We start from the raw sequence: 20,735 nt of genomic DNA, 5'->3' as shown, positions 1-20,735 counted from the left end.
GAAAGGGGTGTCTGGCATGTGCAGGAGGTTGGTCAGTCAGCACAGGGGTCACACCCTGCCACAGAGTCCACGACCAATGGCTGTGAGTCTCAGCCAAATAATGACCATTATGCTGGGAGCTCCAAGTACAAGGCCTGAGCAGAGGCAGGACGCAAAGAGGGCCTGGTCCTTTTTGAGGGTGGCTCACCAGCTGATGGGAGAGGCTCAGCCCCTGCCTTGAGGGGACCCCCAGTCCAAGGAAGAGGAATTCTCCAGTCTGATAGGCGGAGGGGATTCTCCAGTCTGAGGAAACAGGACCCTGTCGTGCGGATGGGGACAGTCTGCACTGGCAGAGGAGATGGGTCTCCCTGTGAGAAAGGGAGTCTGCGCACCTGCCCAAACTCAGAACAACAGAGACAGGAATAGAAACGAAATTACCCCATTCCATCAAATCTAAGATGCCACCGATTGTTAGATGCATCATTATTTTATATTCTACTAAGAATGAAAAACACTGATAATTACACCATGACATGCCAGCAGTTATAAGACTTAACTAATTTCAGAGATGTTAAAATGTATTTTTAAATATAGTATAGTCTAAGGTTTAGTGTTTAATGAGTATAGAAGTTTCACTTTGGGAAGCGGAAGACGTTCTGGAGGTGGATAGTGGTGATGGCTGTACCACAATATGAATGTACATAATGCCACCGAACCATATACTGTTACTTAAAATGGTTAAAATGGTACATTTTATGCTACCTATATTTTACTGCAATCAAAAACGAAAAAAGAAAACGTAAGATCTATAATCAATGAACTATGATAGTAAAAACCCAGTGCTGGGGGACTGAGGGGACCCGGCATGAAGGGGTAACTGGGGCGAATACTTTCGGGAAGAGAGGGCAAAGGGGAGGAACCGTGAGGGGGTGCGGCTCACCAGGCCTAGGCCTGGAGGCTGGGAGGTACATGCTGGATGGATCTGGAAGGGCAGGCGAGGGGCACAGCCTCAGCCCTGTTCTGCTGTCCCACAGGTGCCAAGAGGAATGCCCCTTCGGGACCTTCGGCTTCCAGTGCTCCCAGCGCTGTGACTGCCACAATGGGGCCCAGTGTTCACCCACCACCGGCAGCTGCGAGTGTGAGCCTGGCTACAGAGGCCCACGCTGCCAGGAGCGCCTGTGCCCCGAGGGCCTGCACGGCCCAGGCTGCACCTTGCCCTGCCCCTGTGATGCCGCCAATACCATCAGGTACGAACTGGGGGTCGGGGTGGGGTAGGCACTGGTGGAGAGAGGCCGTCTCAGGGCACAGACCCAACCTCCAGCCCTGTCATCCAGGCAGGACAGTAAAGAACTGGGACCTCAGCCGCCTCTTTGCTGACCACTTGGATGAAAAGAGGGAAAGTCCAGGCCACACAGAGAGTCAGGACCCAGGTCTCAAGCTTCTCTCCACCATACCAGGCTGTCAGCATTGAAAACGGGCTAACCTGAGCCCTGGCCAGTGTGGCTCCGGGTTAGAGCATCAGCCCATGCACTGAAGGGTCACAGGTTCGATTCCAGTCAAGGGCACATAATTGGGCTTCAAGTTCCATCCCCAACCCCGGTCAGGGCACGCGTGAGAGGCAACCAACTGATGTGTCTCTCTCACATCGATGTTTCTCTCTCTCACCCTCCTTCCCTTACACTCTCTAAAAATCAATAGAAAAAAAGATATCCTCAGGTGAGGATTAACTACAACAACAACAACAAAAGATAGAAAAGAAAGTGGACTAACCTGAGACCCCACTCCCAGGAGCAAGGCGTCTGGTGACCTTCAGGGGACTGGGGTGGGTGTCGGGTAAAGTCACACAGTCCTAGTGGGCCGGGGTGGCTGGCTATGCGTGCCACAGGCTCTGGGGGTATTGTCCTGGAGAACATTTCACCTCCACACACTCTGCATTTAATGAAACACTTCAACCCCCAGGTGCCCGGAGACAGGACTGCCAGGGCAGAAGCAGAGGGCCAGTACTAGATGGGACTTAAAAATTGGTGTGGCTACCCTGGGCCTAGAGAGGGCTGTCCCAGCAGGGTTTATCCAGGGTGGAGCGACAGGAGGGACAAAGGGCAGGCCCTTTGTTAGGCCTTGGCTTGGAGCCAGCCTCTCCCTGCACTGTGTCCTTTGGGGCTTGGGGACACCTGGTCTGAAGCTGGCCCCGCCCCTGCTTCCAGACAAGCCTGAACCTGGGAGCCTGAACTAATAAAGTTCAGGTAATAAATGAGGCCGATGGCCCCAGACAGATGCTCCCACAGCCCTTTATGTGACTGCCTCCTGCCTGCGTGGTGAGGGTGGAGAGTATTCCTGCTCCCCTTGCCCCTGCAGGACGGCTCAGGGATCCTGGCTGCTCCGGGCAGTACGTGCTGCAGCCCTGCCCCTGGGGCTGCGAGGGCTTAGCCTCAGCCCCTCTTCGCTTCCAGCTTTTGATTCTCCTCACATCACCCGAGAGCCTCTGGCCAGTGCCAGCAGAGGCATCTTAGGGAGCGTTGCGGCTTAGATGCGATCTGTCCTCAGTCCTCAGACCTCAGTCCCTGGAGCCGAGCTGCTGGGGCGGTGCTGCCTGCAAGGGCAGAGGGAGGAGACTTGTAGAGGCCCCGGAGCCAACAGAATAGCCTGAATGTGAGCTGAGCACTCATCCACCCGGTCATTCATTCAGGAAGCACTGAGTGCCTGCAGGGCCGGACTGCGAGGAGAAAATAAAGGGCCCGCATCACCAGTCTAGCCTTCAGGTACTCAGGTCTGGAGCAGTCATACACACTGAGCACCTTCTACGATATTTCTTTAAAACCAGTAGTGAGGCGCAGCTTTATGTTTTGGACTACTAAAAAAGGAAAACGCTGTCAGCTGAACCACACTCAGTATCAGAGATGTGAAAATGTGGGAGAAAATGCATCTTGGCAACAATTAAATATATGTGGCTGGTCCACATTGTGCTCAAGTCACTGTGACCCAGGGTTGTGTGCAGAAAGCTCCACTGGAGACTGCTGTGCCAGTGAGGGAAGGCTTCCTGGAGGAGGTGGCATCTGGTCTGGAGGGCAGGGTGGGAGCTCCAAAGCTCTAAGCTCAGGGGTCCCGCATGACTGGTCAGGGGACTGGGTAGCTAGCTCAGGCTGTTCCATGGTTGGGGACAGCATCAGGAGCTCCCATCCCCGATGGGGAGCCAAGGGAGGACCCCCTCTGGGACAGGAAGCAAGTCTGCTGCTGAGATCTCGTGCAGGGTGGGTCCCTACCACAGAGATCCAATGAACCCCCAAATTAAAGAGCTATTGTTTTCCTCCAGTGCCTGAGCAGCCATGCCCTGCATAATTTATCCCTTCTCTGAAGGAGTCCTCGATGCATTATTAATCTGGAAAGACTCCCTCTTCTCCATCGCTAATCTCAGCCCATCCAATATTGATGATTATTTACTTTACTGTCTTTAATGTGTGCCATGTTTCAGAGACTGGGAGGCAGTAGCGCTGCTTGGAAGTGGGGGCTCTGTGAGCACCTGGCAGCCAACCCCCCAGGCTGGTCTCCTCAGAGTCTGCCTGAGCCTGGGCTCCTTGAGAGCAGAAGTGCCTGGCTTGTCCCTCGCTGCAGCCGTAGTGTGGCACAGCGCCTGGCACAGAGCAGGTGGTTCTGCCCTTGAGACGATGCCCTATATTTAAGAAAATCTCACCCCTTTCTCCTGGCAACTGCCCCAGCGACTGAGCCCCCAACACTCACAAAGTTTAGTCTAACGCAGGGTTTCACTACCTCACCACTATTGGCATCTGGGCTGGATCATTCTTTGTTGTACATTTTAGGATATTTAGCAGTATCCCTGGCCTCTGCCCACAAGATGCCAGTAGCAACACCCCACCCCCACGTTCTGAAAACCAGAAACATTTCCTGGGTGGGGTCGGGGGAGGCAAAAATGCTGAGGCTGAGAGCCTGGTCCGGCTGAACTGTCTCTTGCTGTACAGAGAACAGCTCTCTTCCTCTATGTGGACACGGGTCACTTCCCTCTTCCCATTAACCTTTGTCCAATATAGAGCCTTCTCTTGGGACCCAAGAAAAATGGAGGGACACCTCTATAACTCCTAATCCCAAAGCAGTTCAGCTGCAGGTTCTAGTGGGGTCTGGGGCCCCTGCGTCCTGACCTCAGAACTACCTCTGTCTGAGCAAATGTCCTGAGATGTGTGCTTTTCCTCTCGGTGTCTCCGCATCCCAATCTCTCCATCACCTCTCATCAGCCTAGTGGGGGTAAAAGTTCTTCTGTAGTCTTTGAAAGTGAAGCTTCCATCCAACTCCTGAGATGGAGCAAGGGACCCCAGAAGCCTAGCCTCATTTTCCCCGGCTCTTGCTTACTTCTGTTACAATAGCTCACAACAGAGCCCCACCAAGCCAGCTTCGGGGCCATGAGTATCTTTACAAGGAAGACAAGAACTCCCAGCCCCCAACCAAAGAAAACCCTCCTGTCAGCCAGCTCCAGCCTGTCTGCTCTGTGCCCCTCTGGAGAGGCTGCTTCAAAGAGGTCGAGCCCACGTGCCCTGGGAAGGAAGTGACTGATAAGATTCCTCAACACTTCATTCCCTTTGTGTGGCACACACAAAGAAACTGTCTCCTTCAAAGAAATAACCTTGAGAAAGAGTGCCTGTGTGCCCGCATCTTCCAGGCCCCCCCACCCCCACCGCTGGATTGTCATAGACAAGTCTAGCAGCCAGAATCATGTATTACCTTTGAAAGATTTGATTCAGCCAGAAGATGCAGCACTGATAGTATCTCAGAGCAGCTGGGGGAAAAGGCAGAGAAATTCACCCTGAAAAGATTCCTATAGTGTTCAACTTTCAGCCCCCATTAATTTGTGATTAATCTATGTCTGGGGAAAATGGGGGGAAGGCGAGGAGAAAGACACAGAGCAAACCTGAACATCAGTGCTTATGATTTTTGCCAGAGCCTAACCCACTGGCACCTTCCCACCAAGTGACCCCAGGAATGGCCCTGCCGGGGGAGGGGGCAGGGAGCAGGGAGCAGGGAGGTGTGAAGGAGGCGCCCAGAGCAGGGTGATCTCGGTCTCCGTCATCACCAGGCAGTCAGCAGTCACTCCCTGCCCTCTTTGCAAGGGGTTCTGGAGTGTTTTCAATCAAACATGACAAGTGACCAAACTAAGAAACTAGAGATCTTGTTCTTTAAAAGTAACAGTGTAGGCACATGAAAGGAGAGAGAGAGAAAGCGTTTCCGGATTGGCTTTGTGCTTTCTGGTTGTCACAGTAAAAAGTAAACCCGGTGCTGAGACCCGCCCCTGAGCAGCCGAAACGCTGACGAGGGCGATGGGAGATGGGAAATGCGGGAGAGCTCAGAAGTCAGCGTTTGCTGGTTCACATTGTTCCCGGCATGCTTTCCGTGGGGTGGCATTCCCGCAAGAACAAGGACCTGCGGCGACAGGCAATTCCATTGATGGGAAGGGCGAGGGTACCTGAGACCCTTTCGAATCTCCCAGGCTGGGCAGAGCGGATCGCTGTAGCCAGCGCTGCCTGCTTGGTCATTTCCTGGGTCCGAGCATCTCAGTCTCCACCACAGTGGCTGAGCCGGTCCCTCTAACCCTAAACCAAAACCTCAGAGGAGGCCCCTGGAAAGCTGGAACTGAGAAAGACCATGCCCGAGGGCTTTGCTCGGAGTGTTGGGACAAAGAAGAGTACGCCACACGGTTTGGCTGAGGGTTAGGGCCACCAAATGGGGCCTCTTGCCCCATGGCACCCATGTAAGCCACTATTTCTCCCCTTACCATGTAGGGCTCAGGGAGGAATTTTTCTGGAAATTTTTAGAATAATTTCCAGGTCAGGAAGTCTTCAGAAACTCATCCTTTATATGCATTCTTCTTCTTCCCTTTTTTTTTTTTTTTTTTTTTACATATTTATAATTTGTATTGCTTTCCATCTGTTTATAAATATAATAAGTGCTCAATTTTAGAATGTTAGAGAATACATAGACATTTAAAGAAAAAAGTCAAAGTCACTCATAATTTCTCAACCCAGACGGGAGCACAAATACCATTTTGTTGTAATTTGTTCATTCATTATCTATATCTACATCACTTTTTTCATATTTTAGATCATGACTTTGATACAATTTGCTTATTTCACTTAACCTTATATCATATCATTAAATAGTTTGGAAAACATTTTAATGCTTTTTTAACATTCCTGCATATTAATTGTCATAATTCATTTAACTGGTACCCTTTGTCAGAGGTGGCATGAGGAGTGGACAGAACATGGTCACACAGGCCTAGGTTTGAATCCCAGCTACCACTGATTTAGCTGTGTGACCTTGGGCAAGTCACATAACCTCCAAGTGCCATCTGTAAAATAGAAGCTCTAATGCCTAACTCACAGGCTTATTTGATGATTAGAAATATATGTGTAAAGTGCCTGGCACTTTAACAGCCTGGTCACATATTATTTATTTGAATTGCTTCCATTTTCCACTGTTATAAATAATGCTTCGGGGAACATCTGTGTGCATAAATCTTTCCCCACAACTATGATTATTTCCTTAGGATAAATTCTTAGAAATGAGATTACCAGACCAAAGGGTCTGAATATTTTTAGCAGGACTCCTGATACGTATCCCCACACTGTTTTTCAGAAACTTTTACCAGCACTGAATCTTATTCCTTTAAAAATATTTTTTTACTGTTATGATAGAGAAAAAGTGGTATACAGTTGATGATTAATGAGACTATTTAATAATCCTACATTTCCCAAAATGATCATTCGTTATTTGCACTTCCTACTGAGGAACTGTCTGCTCCTGTCCATTGTTCATTTTCCGTGAGAAAATCAGGGCCCCCAGAAGAGAAATGGGCTGACGAGTCTTCACACAATTAGTTTGTTTATTATTTAATCCACCAATTAAGTACTGAGCATCTCCAGTGTGCCAGGGACCCTTGCTCGGCCCTGGGGTACATCACAGAGGTGAAACAGACAGAAGGCTCTCCCCATGAAGCTGTCACCTGGAGGAGGAGACATGATAAACAAGTCAACAGACACAGAAAAGAATTACTTATAGTAGAAGTACTGTTCACTCCCAAATATTTATTTATTTATTTATTTATTTATTTATTTATTTATTTATTTTTAATCCTCACCCGAGGACATTTTCCCATTTTTTTGTTCAGGTAGAGTGGGAGGGAGAGAGAGGAACAGAGAGAGAGAGAGAGAAACATCGACGTGAAAGGGACACATCGAGTGGCTGCCACCCGCACGACCGACCAGGGCCGGGGACAAACTGCAACCGAGGTACATGCCCTTAGCGGGAACCGAACCCAGGTCTCTCAGGACCGCAGGTTGACGCTCTAACCGCTGAGCCAAACCGGCCAGGGCTACTCCCAAATATTTAATTGGGCCATGACTATGAGCTAGGCACTGGAGATCCACCAGTGACGCAGGGAGACAAAGCCCCTGTCCTTGTGGAACTTAGCCGAACCAAGACTTGACCCAGGCTCCTCCTGCCAGCCCAGAGCATGCTTCTTTCAACCACATCCCTTCAGCTGACTCTGGTGCAGGAAGGCAGGTAACAGGGAATCTAAGAGGCTCGTCTCTGCCATCTAGCATCTTCTCTGGAGTGTTAGTCTCAGTCCTCCCAGAAGGAGATGCCACGTGCAAGAGATTAACTAGGGAGACAGGTGTGAGAGGACATGGGGAGGGGCTGGGGAGGCAGAGAGACCATCAGACTGTAACGCAGATCTGACCCATGTGAACGAGAAGGAAGCAAGGAAGACTGGAAGGAAGATCTTAGACTGCAGCATAGTTTACGATAGTTTGGTAAGGTGGGAAGTCTTTAAACCAAAATTGCTCGTGGGAGGAGTTCCAGCTCTCCCAAAAATGTATTCTGAACTTAATATCCCTGCTGTGCTCTAATTGGGAACAGTCCAGGGAAAGCATGGCCTCTGGGCAAATGAAGTGATGGATTTCAGACAGCAGCTGGGCCGTCGGTCAGTTACCACCTGCAGACGCTCTGAGAAGCACACAGTCACCACATCTCGCATCTCCTCTGATCATGAATGGATATTGGCGGTTGGATCAAATCTCTGCCAACCAGAGGTTGCCCCACTTTCTAGAGGTCATGACAGGCAGCTCCTACCTTTTGCCAAGTGGTCTTTTCTCTGACCTAGACAGATAAGGATGGAGACATCACTCTAAAGGAGCCCTGGCAACGCACCGATAGAGGGCATCCTGTCCTGTGCAGACACTGCCAGTGAGGGAAGCCCCATTTGCTCTGAGGTCTCATTTTAACTCTACAAATGTTCACTGAGGACCTGCGATAGGCTTGGGTTTCATGGGAAGCCTCTTGTGGCTGCCCCCACACCAGGCCTCAGTCTTGGGTACAGATTGGTGAAGCTCTGGACTCAATAGTCCATAAGGGAATGGACTGAAGAGGCTGCCTTCTGTTTTGGTCTCTGTATTTGTACTATAAAGTGCACTTGTTTGGGAGTCCAGAGGTCTGTATTTCAATTCTGATTATACCACTTCCTCGCTAAGTGATTTTAGACAAGTTATATACCAACGTGAGCCTCAGTGTCTTGGGGAGAGTAAAACCACATGACCTTGGGATCTTCTGACAAACAAACGAGGCATTAAACAATTTAGCCTGAGAGGCCCTTAGATCCTGCTACCCCAGGCACACCGGACTTGGTGTGGGCAGGGGGTGGGACACGCCTACATCCCTGACCGGACTGTCCTCTCATCCTCTCTCATCTGCTCAGCTGCCACCCAGTAACTGGAGCTTGCACCTGCCAGCCAGGCTGGTCTGGCCACCACTGCAACGAGTCCTGCCCTGCTGGCTACTATGGCGATGGCTGCCAGCTGCCTTGTGCCTGTCAGAACGGTGCCGACTGCCACAGCATCACTGGGAGCTGCACTTGTGCCCCAGGCTTCATGGTAAGGTGGGAGGGGTGAGGTCTCCCATGACTCCTGTGCCTCCCACCCCCACACTGGAGAGGAGGGCCCAGCTCCTCCTGCCTCAGGGTAGAGTCAGGGAGTGTGTCCCTGTGCCCAGGGATAAAGAATGGGAGTGTCTCAGTGTCCCCCTCAGAGACAGAGCCCATGACTGGAGAGCGCCTGAGGCTGTTCTCAAAGGGCCAATTCTGCCGGAGTTTGTTATTGTAACAGGAATAGGAGGGGGTCTTTCCATTGTCCCCTCACCTGAAACACCGGTTGTCTTCTTTGTGCCCAGCTCTCCCCTATCCATACCCCTATGCACACAATACAGATGGTCCCCAACTTACGATGGTTTGACTTTCCAGTGGTGTGAAAGCACTACGCATTCAGTAGAAATTGTACTTTGAATTTGGATCTCTAGCTGGGCTGGCGATATGCTGTGCACTGCTTCCTCCCGTGGTGCTGGGCAGCAGTGAGGTGGCTTTGCCCAAGTGTAGGCTGATGTACGTGTTCTGAGCACGTTCGAGGTAGGCCAGGCTAAGCTGTGATATTCCGTAGCTTGTGTGTATTAAATGCACTTTTGACTTACAATATTTTCAACTTACATGGGTTTATCGGGATGTCAGCCCATCATAAGTCAAGGAGCATCAGTATTTTCACGTCATCATAACCACAGTGCATGGGGGCAGTTTAGCATTCTGCTTCCTTTCACCTACGTTTGCTGCTTGGGCTTCTTAATGATCATTTTATATGGCTGCATAACACCGCAGGAGCGTGTGTCCCCCAGTTTACCCAGCCATCCCCTTACTGATGAATACTGAGTTCTTCCCAGTGTTCTCAGCAAATGTTGTGGTGAGCATCTCCCTACAAATAGCTTTTCCCCTCCTGTTGAAGTATTTCCTTAGGGTGAATTCCCAGGGTCAGTGGGCATAATTATTTATGGCTCTTGATGGATGTTGCCATATTACTTTCCTCAAGGGTTATATAAATCTATACTGCCACCAGCTGTGTATGAGTGTACCTATTTCAAAACAACTTTGCTAACATTCTCTTTTTTTGCTAATTATATAGGTAGAAAATGGCTGCTCAATGTTGCTCTAATTTGCATTTCTTTGATTACTAGGGAGAGTGAACCTTTTCCCCATGTGTTTGTTTACTATTTGTATTTCCTCATGAATTATGCTGGTGTTTATGAGGTTTGATTCTCGGGAACTTGACATTGGAAGTGAAATCCTGTTCAAAGGCGGAGTGTGCCCAGTGGGTCTCAGGACCCAAAAACTCAGGGGTCCTCCATGGCCATACTTTTAATTGTGCTGTAAAAAGTGGTCTGTGCAGTAGGAAGTATGTCCTTTGAAACCAGAGCAGGGTCACGTCCTGGCTGTCCCACTCACCAACTGTGTGACCTTGGGCCAGCAAGTTAACCTCTCTCAGGATCAGTTTCCTTACCTGTGACTGGAACACCTGCCTTGCAAAGTTGCTGTGAGGTGTAGAGATGAGGGTAAAGGATCTTGCCTCAGCACTTCTCAGCGTGCAGTGAACTTAGAAATCCACAGTGAGATTTATTTAAAGTGCAGGTTCTGATCCCATAGATCAGAGGAGGGGCCTGAGGTCCTGCATTTCTCATAAGCTTCCAGACAATGCAATGCTACTGGTCAATGGCCTCACTTTTGTAGGAAACGGAATGTGCTCAACTTGGGCTGCCCATTAGAGCCACTTGGGGAGCTTTGCAGCGCCCTGCCCCCTCAGAGATGCAGATGTATTTAGTCTGGGTATGGTCTGATTGAGGCCAGGGTACAGCCAGGGTGGAGAGCCTACAAGGAGCCCTTGTCCCTATTGGAGTGTAGGTTTGCCTGGTGACAGTGTCTTGTGGGTTGGTTGCCCTGGTCTATAGAACAAAATTCGGTTATGCTTCCTCTTCCTCCTCCCCAGTGCAGATAAACTGGGTGAAAATGAACTCTGGTGGCATCTTCAAAAGAGACAAGTCTGTTTCTCCTGCGGGTCTCCTCTCTAATTTACCTTTATTGAGGTGAACTTTGTCCATAGCTTCCGTAGAAAAATGGCGTGCCTAGGTTTGGGGGTTGGGTAAGAGAGTTGTTTGGGATTAAAATCTCACATAGCTCAGGGGACTGAAGCTGAAGTGAACTGACCACACCGGACTGCTAGTGGGGCATCTTGACCCCGGTCGCAGCTTGGCTACTAGGGCAGTTCTATGGCTCTGGGCATGCGGCTTCCCCGTCACGGTCCCAGTTCCTTTATCTGTAAATGATGACTTTGTAGAGGGAGATAAACTATCAGCCTTCTAAGATGGTATACTATGCAGACTCCATAGACCAAGTCAGGAGACACACCCTTCTGGGGTAAATGAAGTAAAAGCAGAAGCAAGGAGGTAGGTTGTGTGTGTGTGTGTGTGTGTGTGTGTGTGTGTGTGTGTGTGTTTATGGTCTGATTGTGTACTTTGTCTATGGGCCTGCTGGGAGTCCCACCTCCCTGTTCCCTCTTTTTTGTCTCCAGCTGCCTGCCTAGTCACTGCTCCTCAGAAGAAGGGGAAATTGGGAGCCTGGGAGAGCCCAGAGAGACTGATGTCTATGTGGCCACTGCCTCCAGGCCAGAGCTCCAACCGTCTGGAAGCCAGGCTACTGCCTCTCTTCCACCCTTCTGGGATGCAAATGACTTCCTGCCCTTGAACTTTGTGGGGCTTGGCACTTATAGAAATCCTCTAGCTATGGAGTCCCCCCTGCCTGGGGCTTGGAGCTAAGACAGATTGTGAGCCAAACTGCCCTGGTGAGACCCCACAAATTTCCATCCATCTGCTCCTACCCAGCCTCATTATACCTGCAAAAGCTCTTCTGGGCCCTGTCGGGTATTGAGCAGGAGCTGCTGGAGGTGATTACAGAAGAGTCCGTTGTTCTCATCTAATGTGACTCATTCCTGCATGCACCAGGCTCTAAGGGGGAGATCATTACTGGTGCCCTCACCCCAGCTTCTGAATGAATGGGACTTCCTGCAATGAGCAAGCTCTGGTGAGGGTGAGGATTGTGGCAATCAGCAGAGCAGATTTGGCTGAAACCCTCCCCCAAACGTCCCACAGTAAATAATTATCAATGCCTGTATTTATTGGTTGGTTTGTGAATTTATGTACCTGCCTTTTTCCTTAAAAGATTTTTAGGATGGGCAATTAATTAGAGACTAATTAAAAGAGCCCTTTTCTGAGTGTTTGGAGACCTTGATCCTAGGCTCAGTAATCTTGGACATGTCACTTCACCTTGCTGAGCCTGAGTTTGCTCATCTATAAAATGGGAGTCACATCAGTCCTACCCGCTATTGGATGTGAGTAGCCAACATGGTAATGAATGTGAGGCCACATCCTCAGCTGTCCCCTCCCAGCAGAGTGCTCCCTCTAAGGAAGATATTGGGATAGCTCTATGAAACCTGTCTCTTAGGGCTGAGAATGGTCTCAAGCTCAACATAAATGTGAGGAGTGCTGAGGAAGTCATACAGAACCAACCCTTGGAGCCCAGTGACATGCCTGCTCCAGCAAGGTGGTCTCTATCTCCTGAGTCCATAAGAATACAGAGCAGAAGCAAGTCCCACCTGGCATTCTGGATGTGCTAGCCCTCACACTTTCTCCTTCTTCCCACCTTCCTAGCTGGGGATATGGAAAGTCTAATCAGACACCCATCCAGCCATCCAGGAACTTGGACCCAATAAAACTCACATTCACATGAACAGCAAACAGTTATGGCATCCTTGCTGCACGCTTCATCTCTGTTCCTTTAGAGAACCCTACAGAGTGCACTTTTACATTCCTCAATTTGCAAATGAGAGTGAAGTTCAAACAGGGTAAGTGACTTGCTCGGGATCACAAAGCCAGTAGTGGTGAAAACCACTGAACTCTCACATGTTAGATGACAGGCTTTGATTGACAGGTCACTACGGAACCACACAATTCTGAGTTCATATTCTGGCCCTCAAATCCCTACCCTGCCTACAGTCAAGTCACTTATCTTGCTAAAGCCTGAATTTCCTCCTCTATTGAGAGGAGACTTGGCCATAAGAGCGAGAAACTTTGTATAGAAAGTTTATGGCTCATTGCCTGGAATACAGTGGATGATCTGTAAAAATGATAGTAATTACTAACGAACTATGAGAGTAGTGGAGGAACATTGCTTCCCCCAAGCCCAGCACCCTTTTCCAGGAGAGGGTGAGGATGAGCTACACCCAGGGGTTCCCACTGGAGTGAAGCCATGAACATGCACAGCTGCTGTTCTAGGCAGATCCACCCAAGCACCCAAAATGGTCAGTCTCAGTGACACTTTGTGTCCACCCCTGTCAGTGTTTGAGGACATGGACATAGAGGTGGAGGTGGGAGAGACTCTGGGTGTTTTACAGGTTAGCACGGCGGCACAAATGGAATTGCTTGGGGCGTGCATTGCTGAATTATAGCGGGCTGTCAGGTGGTGGAAAAGAGTGCAAGAAACTAAGTTCCTAGCTCGGTTGTGCTAACGTTTGAGGCGTCTACTTCTCATCTGTAAAATGGGAATGAAATTATCTGCCGAACAGAAACAGTGACGTGGGAGACAGTCATTCAAATGGGAGTAATTAAAATTGGGAAAGGTGATGTTTCAGCACCCTGGACAGCTCCAAGAGTCTGCTCCAAGATTGCTCTTGCTGGGTGGGCTAGACCCCAGGGCCCACACCTGGTCAGAATACCGTGGTGAACAGGGGTGGGAGGAAAGTGAGTGACAGGGGGCTCAGGCTGGCAGAGTCCTGGGAATGCCGTGTGAGGAATGATCCAGAAAGTGAGGACCTTTCTGCACATCCAAGGAGTAGCTGAATTGTGGCAAGGGCCCTACGTAGAGCTGTCTGTCCACTTGGAGATTAGTCACATCACCCCTCTCCACAGATTCTCATATCCACCAAATAAACCCCAGGCCTTTGTAACCTGCCCTCAAAACTAGTTTACCCTGACATCTCCTGCAAAACCCTGCCACCAACCTGTGCTGTAGCCACACACAACTCACTTTTCCCCAGAGTCTGCCCTGGCGCTTCAACCTGTGCCTTTTCTCAAGCTTTTTGCTCTTCCTAGAATGCCCACCCCCACTGTTCTTATCTCAATCTGTGAAAGTCCTCCACCTTCAGGCTAAGATCAAAGGCTGCCTCTTCCAGGAAGTCTTTCCTGAATACTCTTCTCTTCAGAATTAACCCTTCCATCTCCGCTTTTCCCACAGAACATGGTTGATACTCAGAGTTTGTCTCCCTCCAGCCCTGTGCCTCTTACTTCTCCCTCCATGCCTCTCATATGAACATTTTGCTCAATATATTCTTTTTGAAATGAGTGAAAATCTTGGGAAGAGCAATGCCCTTAGAGCAGACTTTTCCAGAACTGACCTTTATAGGAAAGAAGAGCATTCATTTCTCAGCAGGCCCTACCTGCAGGGCAGGGGCTTGAGTCCACCCATCAGCTTCTCTGCAGTTCAGATAAACAGGTGGCTGCAGTGGGACTGGAACAGCTGTCCCCCAACATCATCTCTGGGTTCTCTGGGTGAATGATGTGAGCTTCTCTCTACCTTGTGCAGTACTGTGTAGGAGTTTTGAAGATTATGTGGGGCAAGATTCCCTGCCTTCAAATACCAGCTTTGCTGCTTATTAGCTGTGTGGCCTTGGGCAAGATGCTTTACCTCTCTGTGCCTCTGTTTTCTCATATGCGAAAGGGGAATAATAATAAAGTCCATTGGGTTATTGAGCTGATTAAATTAATGAGTATCTGTGAAATATTTAGAATGCCTGGTATATTGGTAACCTTTCAACAAGTGTTAGCTATTATTATCATTATTAGCATTGATACTACTGCTGCTATTATTGTTATTTACCTCAAGGGTTCCCCCACCTAAAGAGGGTGACTGGCCCTGGCCTATGTGCCCTGTTTGAGGATACAGGTAGATGGTGAGAGTTAGTTAAAACTTGCCCCTGGCTGAGAGCTGCAGGGTTGCCAAGGGCTCCTGGGTCCCCAAGAGCAGCCACAGAACTGAGAATAGACTTTCTCATCACTGGGTGGAGAAGGCCAGTTGCTCAGCCCCACTAGCTCCTCTGCTGACCATCTTTCCTTAATTAGACCTCACTTAGGCAGCCAGCCTGATGAGCCTCCTGCGCTGCCCTAGAACTAATTGCTGCCACCTTGGCACCTGGAGTGAACAGCCTATGAGGTCACTGCCAGAGCTGCAAAGACTTGATTTCCCAGGCCCCCTCCCAGCCTTCTCCTCCCCACATGGAGCCTGTGTGGCTGGGAGATAAGGGGCCCTCTGGTCATTCCTCAGCACAGATGCTCCCTTTCAGCTCTGGCTATAATGGGGATGAGGAGCATGGGAGGCGGGAAAGAGGGACCTGGTGTCCCCTCCCATGGGATTTGGGGCCTATATTTCTCCCCTGGATGACAGAATTTCTATTACCTTAAAGGGCTCATCTATTTATGCTGCAATTTTTTGAAGCCCTGTCTGCTGTTATTGAACCCTGCATGCTGGCGAGGGGAGCAGGCACTCCATCACCCAAATGAACAAACTCGTTTCCACATTTTTCTCCCCTTTCTTCGTGCTGTCGGTAGGTCATACACAAACCTCAGCGGCTCTGGCTGGGGAAGGCGGGAGGGGGTGAGCATTATGAAAATCCAGATCAGTGGAGCAGTGATTGAATTTTCCTCTACGGTTTCTGATGCCCTTTAGAGATGTCACCCTCCCCTAGTCCACCTCCACTCCCTCGGGCTGGGCAAAGTGTGTGTCTGCCTCTCATATGGCTCCTAAGCTGGAACTAGGGATCGAGGACAGCTGTGGGGCCAGAAGAGACTGTGGACTGAAAACTAAAGCCAGGTGACATGTATGTAATGTGTGTGCGTTTCCTGTTCTAATTGTTTTGCTCATCAAACTGCAGGCTGCAGACCATTAGCCCTAAGAGTAGAAAACCAACTTCTCTTTCCCCAACCCCCCACCACTGAGCAGCTTCCTAATTATAACAGTAAAATATTTCCTGGCTGCTGTGCTGGGGATGAGGAGGTCACCCTCTGGCTGCCACGCCCATCTGAGCAGAGGAGCCCAGGTAGTGCAAAGTAGTAGAAATGATCCAAAAATACACAGATTCCAGTTCTCGAATCGCAGCTCTGCCATTGCCTGCTGGGTGGCCGTGGCCCAGTTACTCAAGCTTCTCAAGTCTTAGTTTTTCATCCATAAAGCAGAGTAAATAATGGTACTATGTGGGACTGTTATTCTTAGGACTGAATTAGATAAAACAGGTACGATACTGAGAACAGTGCCTGGCATGCAGCGAATGCTCAGTACATGGTTGCCGAGGTTCCTCATGTAGTTGTGTGAAGAAGACACACTGGAGGCAAAAGGTATGGACTCGGGGATCAGAAACACCAGGCTTGGAACCCCAAGTCTGTTGCTCAGTAGCTGTGTGACTTTAGACAACAGGCTTAGCCTCTGTGAACTCATTTCTCATCTGTAAAATGGGTTAATAATGCCTGCCCTTTAGGGTTGATGTGAGCACAAAATAGGAATTATTCTTTGTAATGGTTGAGTTGGAAGAATACTCAGCCTTTCCCTTGTGCATTTTATTTTACAAAGTAGGAAACTGAGGACCAGAGAGGGACGGTGATGTATCTCAGGTCACCCAGCAAATCATTGGAAGAACTGGGGTGGAAAGCAGGTGACGTAGTTCCCAGTCGGGGGCTTCTTCCACCTTCGCCTCCATCTCTGGGTTTGCTGTCCCCAGAGCAGAGACACCTACCAATTTTTCCCAGGGCAGAAAGGGATGGGGCAGAGAGTCCCTAGGGTGTTAAACCATGTTGGCAATTAATACACAGAACAAAGTAGGAGAAATTGGCTTTATGTCACTAAGGCTGAGTCCAGTCTTCCACCTCTGGGACCCCAAAGCTTGTGGCTTTATTAGAGAAAACTGCTGACTCTTCTGTTCTAAAAACGAATGTACCCCATGTCACACCGCCCTCATGGCTCCCCCTGTCCTGACCGGTGCCCTTCTCCTGGGCCCGGAGCACAGGCTTTGCTCTCCCTGCAACAGAGGAAGCTGTCAGGGCTGGTCTGAAACGTCAGGCTTTAAACACTCCCCGCTTTTTTTTGGTCCAAATCCCTGGGGCTGACAGAGTTTCTGCCCCTGCCAGCTCTGTCCTGGCCACCCCTGCAGTGCCTGGAGGGAGGGGACAACCAAGTCAGTGATGACGGCACACGTGTGGAGCCCCGCGCGACTGCGGCGGGCCCTAGGCTCAGCACTCTGCTCTTCATACAATATTGTACTTAATCTTCACAGCACCTTGTATGTGGGGGCTGTTAGGATCCCCACTTAGCAAATGAGGAAACTGAGGCTCAGAGAGGTGAGGTAACCTTCCAGGTCAGTAAGAGGCCCCCAGGAGTCTGTGGCTGTCCGCGCCCAGAGCCTGCACTCTTAGTCACCAACCAAAATGCCCGAGAGGACAGCGCTGTGGACACCTGGCTAATAGCCAGCTGTGGGGCTCTCGCAGGTCTTTTTCTAGGAAGGGGACAGCCGGCAACCTCATCTCATCTGGCGCTACTGACCTCCCGACCTTTGTCTTCGAGGGGAGAGGAGGCTGGGATCGTCCGTCTCCCTCCTTATTTGGGGCTCAGCCACCATCTCACACTTGGGCTGGCCAGCCTCGCAGCTCTCCTGGGAGGAAAGCGAGTAGTCGGCTCTATTTCGTAGACGAGGTCGTGGATACTCAGGGTGGTTACGAGTCTTCTCTGAGGGGACTGAGCTGGGCCTAGAACCCAGGGCCTATGGTTCCAAGGCCAGACTCCCCTCAGGACAGCTTCACTGACAGGGGAGGTCAGTGCTGAGGGGAAGACCAGACAGGAGTCATACCTGGCATTCAACCCTGGTTTGTTTTAAAGGAGTGTATCTTTTTTCTTTAATCCTCACCTGAAGGTTTGTTTTCATTGATTTTTATAGAGATAGAAATATCGATCGGTTGCTTCATGCACCCCACCAGGGACCAAACCTGCAACCTGGGTATGTGCCCTGACCGGGAATCGAACCAGCAACACTTCAGTGTACTGGATGATGCTCTGACCAACTGAGCCGCACTGGCCAGGGGGCAGGCCTATTCATTTTGGATAGACCTAGGGCTTCCAGGAGGAACCATCAGCCTTTCTCCTCCCATCCCCGATGGGAGCCAGGCAGAGTGCCTTAGTCGCAAGGGCCCTGGGCATTTGCCCTCAGCCCAGGGAGGAAACAATGGGGTGTCTGTGACAAGTGGCCTCCAGCCCTCTGCCATCTCATCTCTCTGGCCCTCTGCTCCTCGTGCCCTGTACAGTTTCTTTTCCCCAACACGCATCTGCTGTCAGTGGCTGCCTTATCAGTGACACACTAATTAGGTCCAGCGAGGTTTGCTCTGCATTGAGAGGCCTTCGTGGCTGGCATTCTGTCCACGCTGTTCTCTTGCGGACCGTGTGTCACTCTTTCTCCCTGGAAAGTCGCAAATGAGGATCCCTGCCGGGGAGTCCACTGCCTAAGCCCTTGGAGCTGGGAGTAGGGGTGACTGAGAAGGGGGGACAGGGGGAGTGCAGCAGCCAGGGCTGGCACTCTGTGTGGCAGAGCAGACACTGGCAAGGGGCTTTGTAAACAGTAGAGCACACTCCAGCCCGGCCGGTGTGGCTCAGTGGTTGAACATCGACCCATGCACTAGGAGGTCATTGGTTCGATTCCCGATCAGGGCACATGCCCACGTTGTGGGCCAAATCCCCAGTGGGGGGCATGCAGGAGGCGGCCAATCGATGTTCTCTCATCAATATTCCTATCTCTCTCTCCCTCTCCCTTCCTCTCTCTCTAAAATCAATAAAGAAAAAAAATATTTTAACAGTAAAACACACTCCACAGGTGTGCTGCTGGCATTGACGTGACATTGGACACCAAAAATCAGCTTGCACTAGTGACCCTGAAACTCTAGAAATAGCAGGGGACAGAGGAAAACAGGAGCAACCAGAGGCTCAGGGAGGCCACGAAAAGCTGCCTGCAGAACATCTGGAAATAGGGAGGGGAATAGCCTGAGCCCTCTCCTCCACAGCTGCATCTTGTGCCCCAGCCCCCTGCAGCCTCTAGACGGCCAACTCCATGAGAGTGGGCACGAGCTCTGTTCTGCGCACCATGCGGCACCTGGCCCTGCACAGTGTCTGACACACACTAGTGCTTTAAAAACATTTCCTGAATGTCTGAATCATTCATTCCATAGGCATTGAGCACTGGCTGTGGGCGAGGCACTGTGCTAGGGCCAGGGCCACAGGGTTGAATAAAACACACCTAGCCCTTACCCTCATGAGATTTGCAATCTAATGGACGAGAGCTGACTTTTTAAATGCAGTACAATTGTGGTAAGTGCCACAAAGGGGCAGGTAACAGGGAAAATGCTCTGGAAGTGGGAGGACAGGGGGAAAGTTGAAGAATATGGAAACTGAAAGGACCTGAGGTCGCATTTAGTCTAGTGTAATGGTTAGTAAGACCCAGGGTCTATCATAGTGCTTGGTCTATAGTAGATGCTTAGGGACTGAATGGATGAATGAATGAGACCAAGTCACCTTGAGGCAGGGCTTTTGTCTTACTTAAACCCGTGTACTCTGACCCCAGGTCCAGGGCCCTTTCTTGCCTAAAGCATCCCTACTCCAACAAGAAGGCGTGTGGGCCAGGGCACTTCCCTATTTCCTGTTGCAAAGTCCTCCCTGCGAGCTCCCCAGGCTGGGGGGAGAACGCCCACCACCTTGGTCTGGATCCAGGAACCGCAGTTCCACTCCATTTACACTGCCTCCCACCCACAGAACATATTTAAGGGGACCCAGAGACGAACTTGCACAATTGCCTCCCGCGTTTGTGTGAGGGAGGGTCAACCACTTTCCATCTTCCTCCTCCTTCCACTCCAAAAAATACTCATTAACCTCCTGCCCATTGCAAGGAAAATGGATGATCAACACAAGAAGCCCAGCTGTTGATTAATTTTCCCAAACAGGGCCAAACTACAAAGCAGCATATTGCAGGGGAGAAAATTCAATAAACAGCATTTGAAACAAATTTAATAGAACATATAACTCATTAACCACCGGGGTCTGGGCCTGTGCTGCCGCCTTGTGCAAGGAGGCTGGTGCACGGTGGAGGGGAGATTCGCATCTCTTTAGCAGGACCAGCACCGGGGGTTCCATTCTGCCAGTAGCGCTTTCAAATCAAGTTCAAGATGTTAATAGCCAATGCTGCATCCATAATTAACAGGCCTTTGGACTGTCTCCATTCACAGAATGAAGACACTGAGCAGGACTGGCAGGCTTTCCCCAGTGCGAGAGGGAGCCTCGGAGACCTGCCCTGTGGGTAGTGGAGGGCTCCCTTTCCTGGGCTGGGTGGATGCTGTATAGGTGAGATGGGATTGAGATAGGACCGAAGCATCTGGGCCTTGGCAGGTGGCCCTTCCTCAAGGTCAAAGCCATGTCCTCTGGATGCTGTGTGCTTAGGTGGTGACTGTGCTGCTAATACAAGCAGGGCAGCATGGGCTGTCCCAGAGTTTCACCACATCTGGCTCTTAGCATTTTGCGCTTGAAATGGGAGCCAGGAGATTCAAGTTCCAAACCCATCTCTGCCTAGCATTGGCTGTGTAATCTTGGGCAATTTGCTTACCCTCTCTTAGCCTCAGTCTCCTCCCCTGTAAAGCAAGGCATATAGACCAAGTGAGTCTCACCATCATTTCTAGGCCGGGCACAATGGACTGTCCCCTTACCACTAGGAATGGGCATGTAGCCAGTCTCAGGTATACTCAGCAGAGTAGGT

At 50.3% G+C, this 20,735-nt stretch overlaps 1 protein-coding gene across 3 annotated transcripts in view; it reads left to right on the top strand.

Moving 5' to 3' along the window:
• Positions 1–20,735, top strand: part of MEGF11 (multiple EGF like domains 11) — a 223,635-nt gene that overhangs the window by 164,243 nt on the left and 38,657 nt on the right. For all 3 annotated transcript variants that reach the window (XM_036260506.1, XM_036260495.1, XM_036260485.1), the window contains exons 8-9: positions 1,014–1,226; positions 8,738–8,912. In XM_036260506.1, the coding sequence (XP_036116399.1) occupies positions 1,014–1,226; positions 8,738–8,912 (388 nt within the window). The remainder of the gene's footprint in view (positions 1–1,013; positions 1,227–8,737; positions 8,913–20,735) is intronic.

Source organism: Molossus molossus, unplaced genomic scaffold (genome assembly GCF_014108415.1).
Source record: "Molossus molossus isolate mMolMol1 unplaced genomic scaffold, mMolMol1.p scaffold_m16_p_1, whole genome shotgun sequence".
Lineage (NCBI taxonomy): Eukaryota > Metazoa > Chordata > Mammalia > Chiroptera > Molossidae > Molossus > Molossus molossus.
This window is presented reverse-complemented; position numbering and strand designations above follow the sequence as displayed.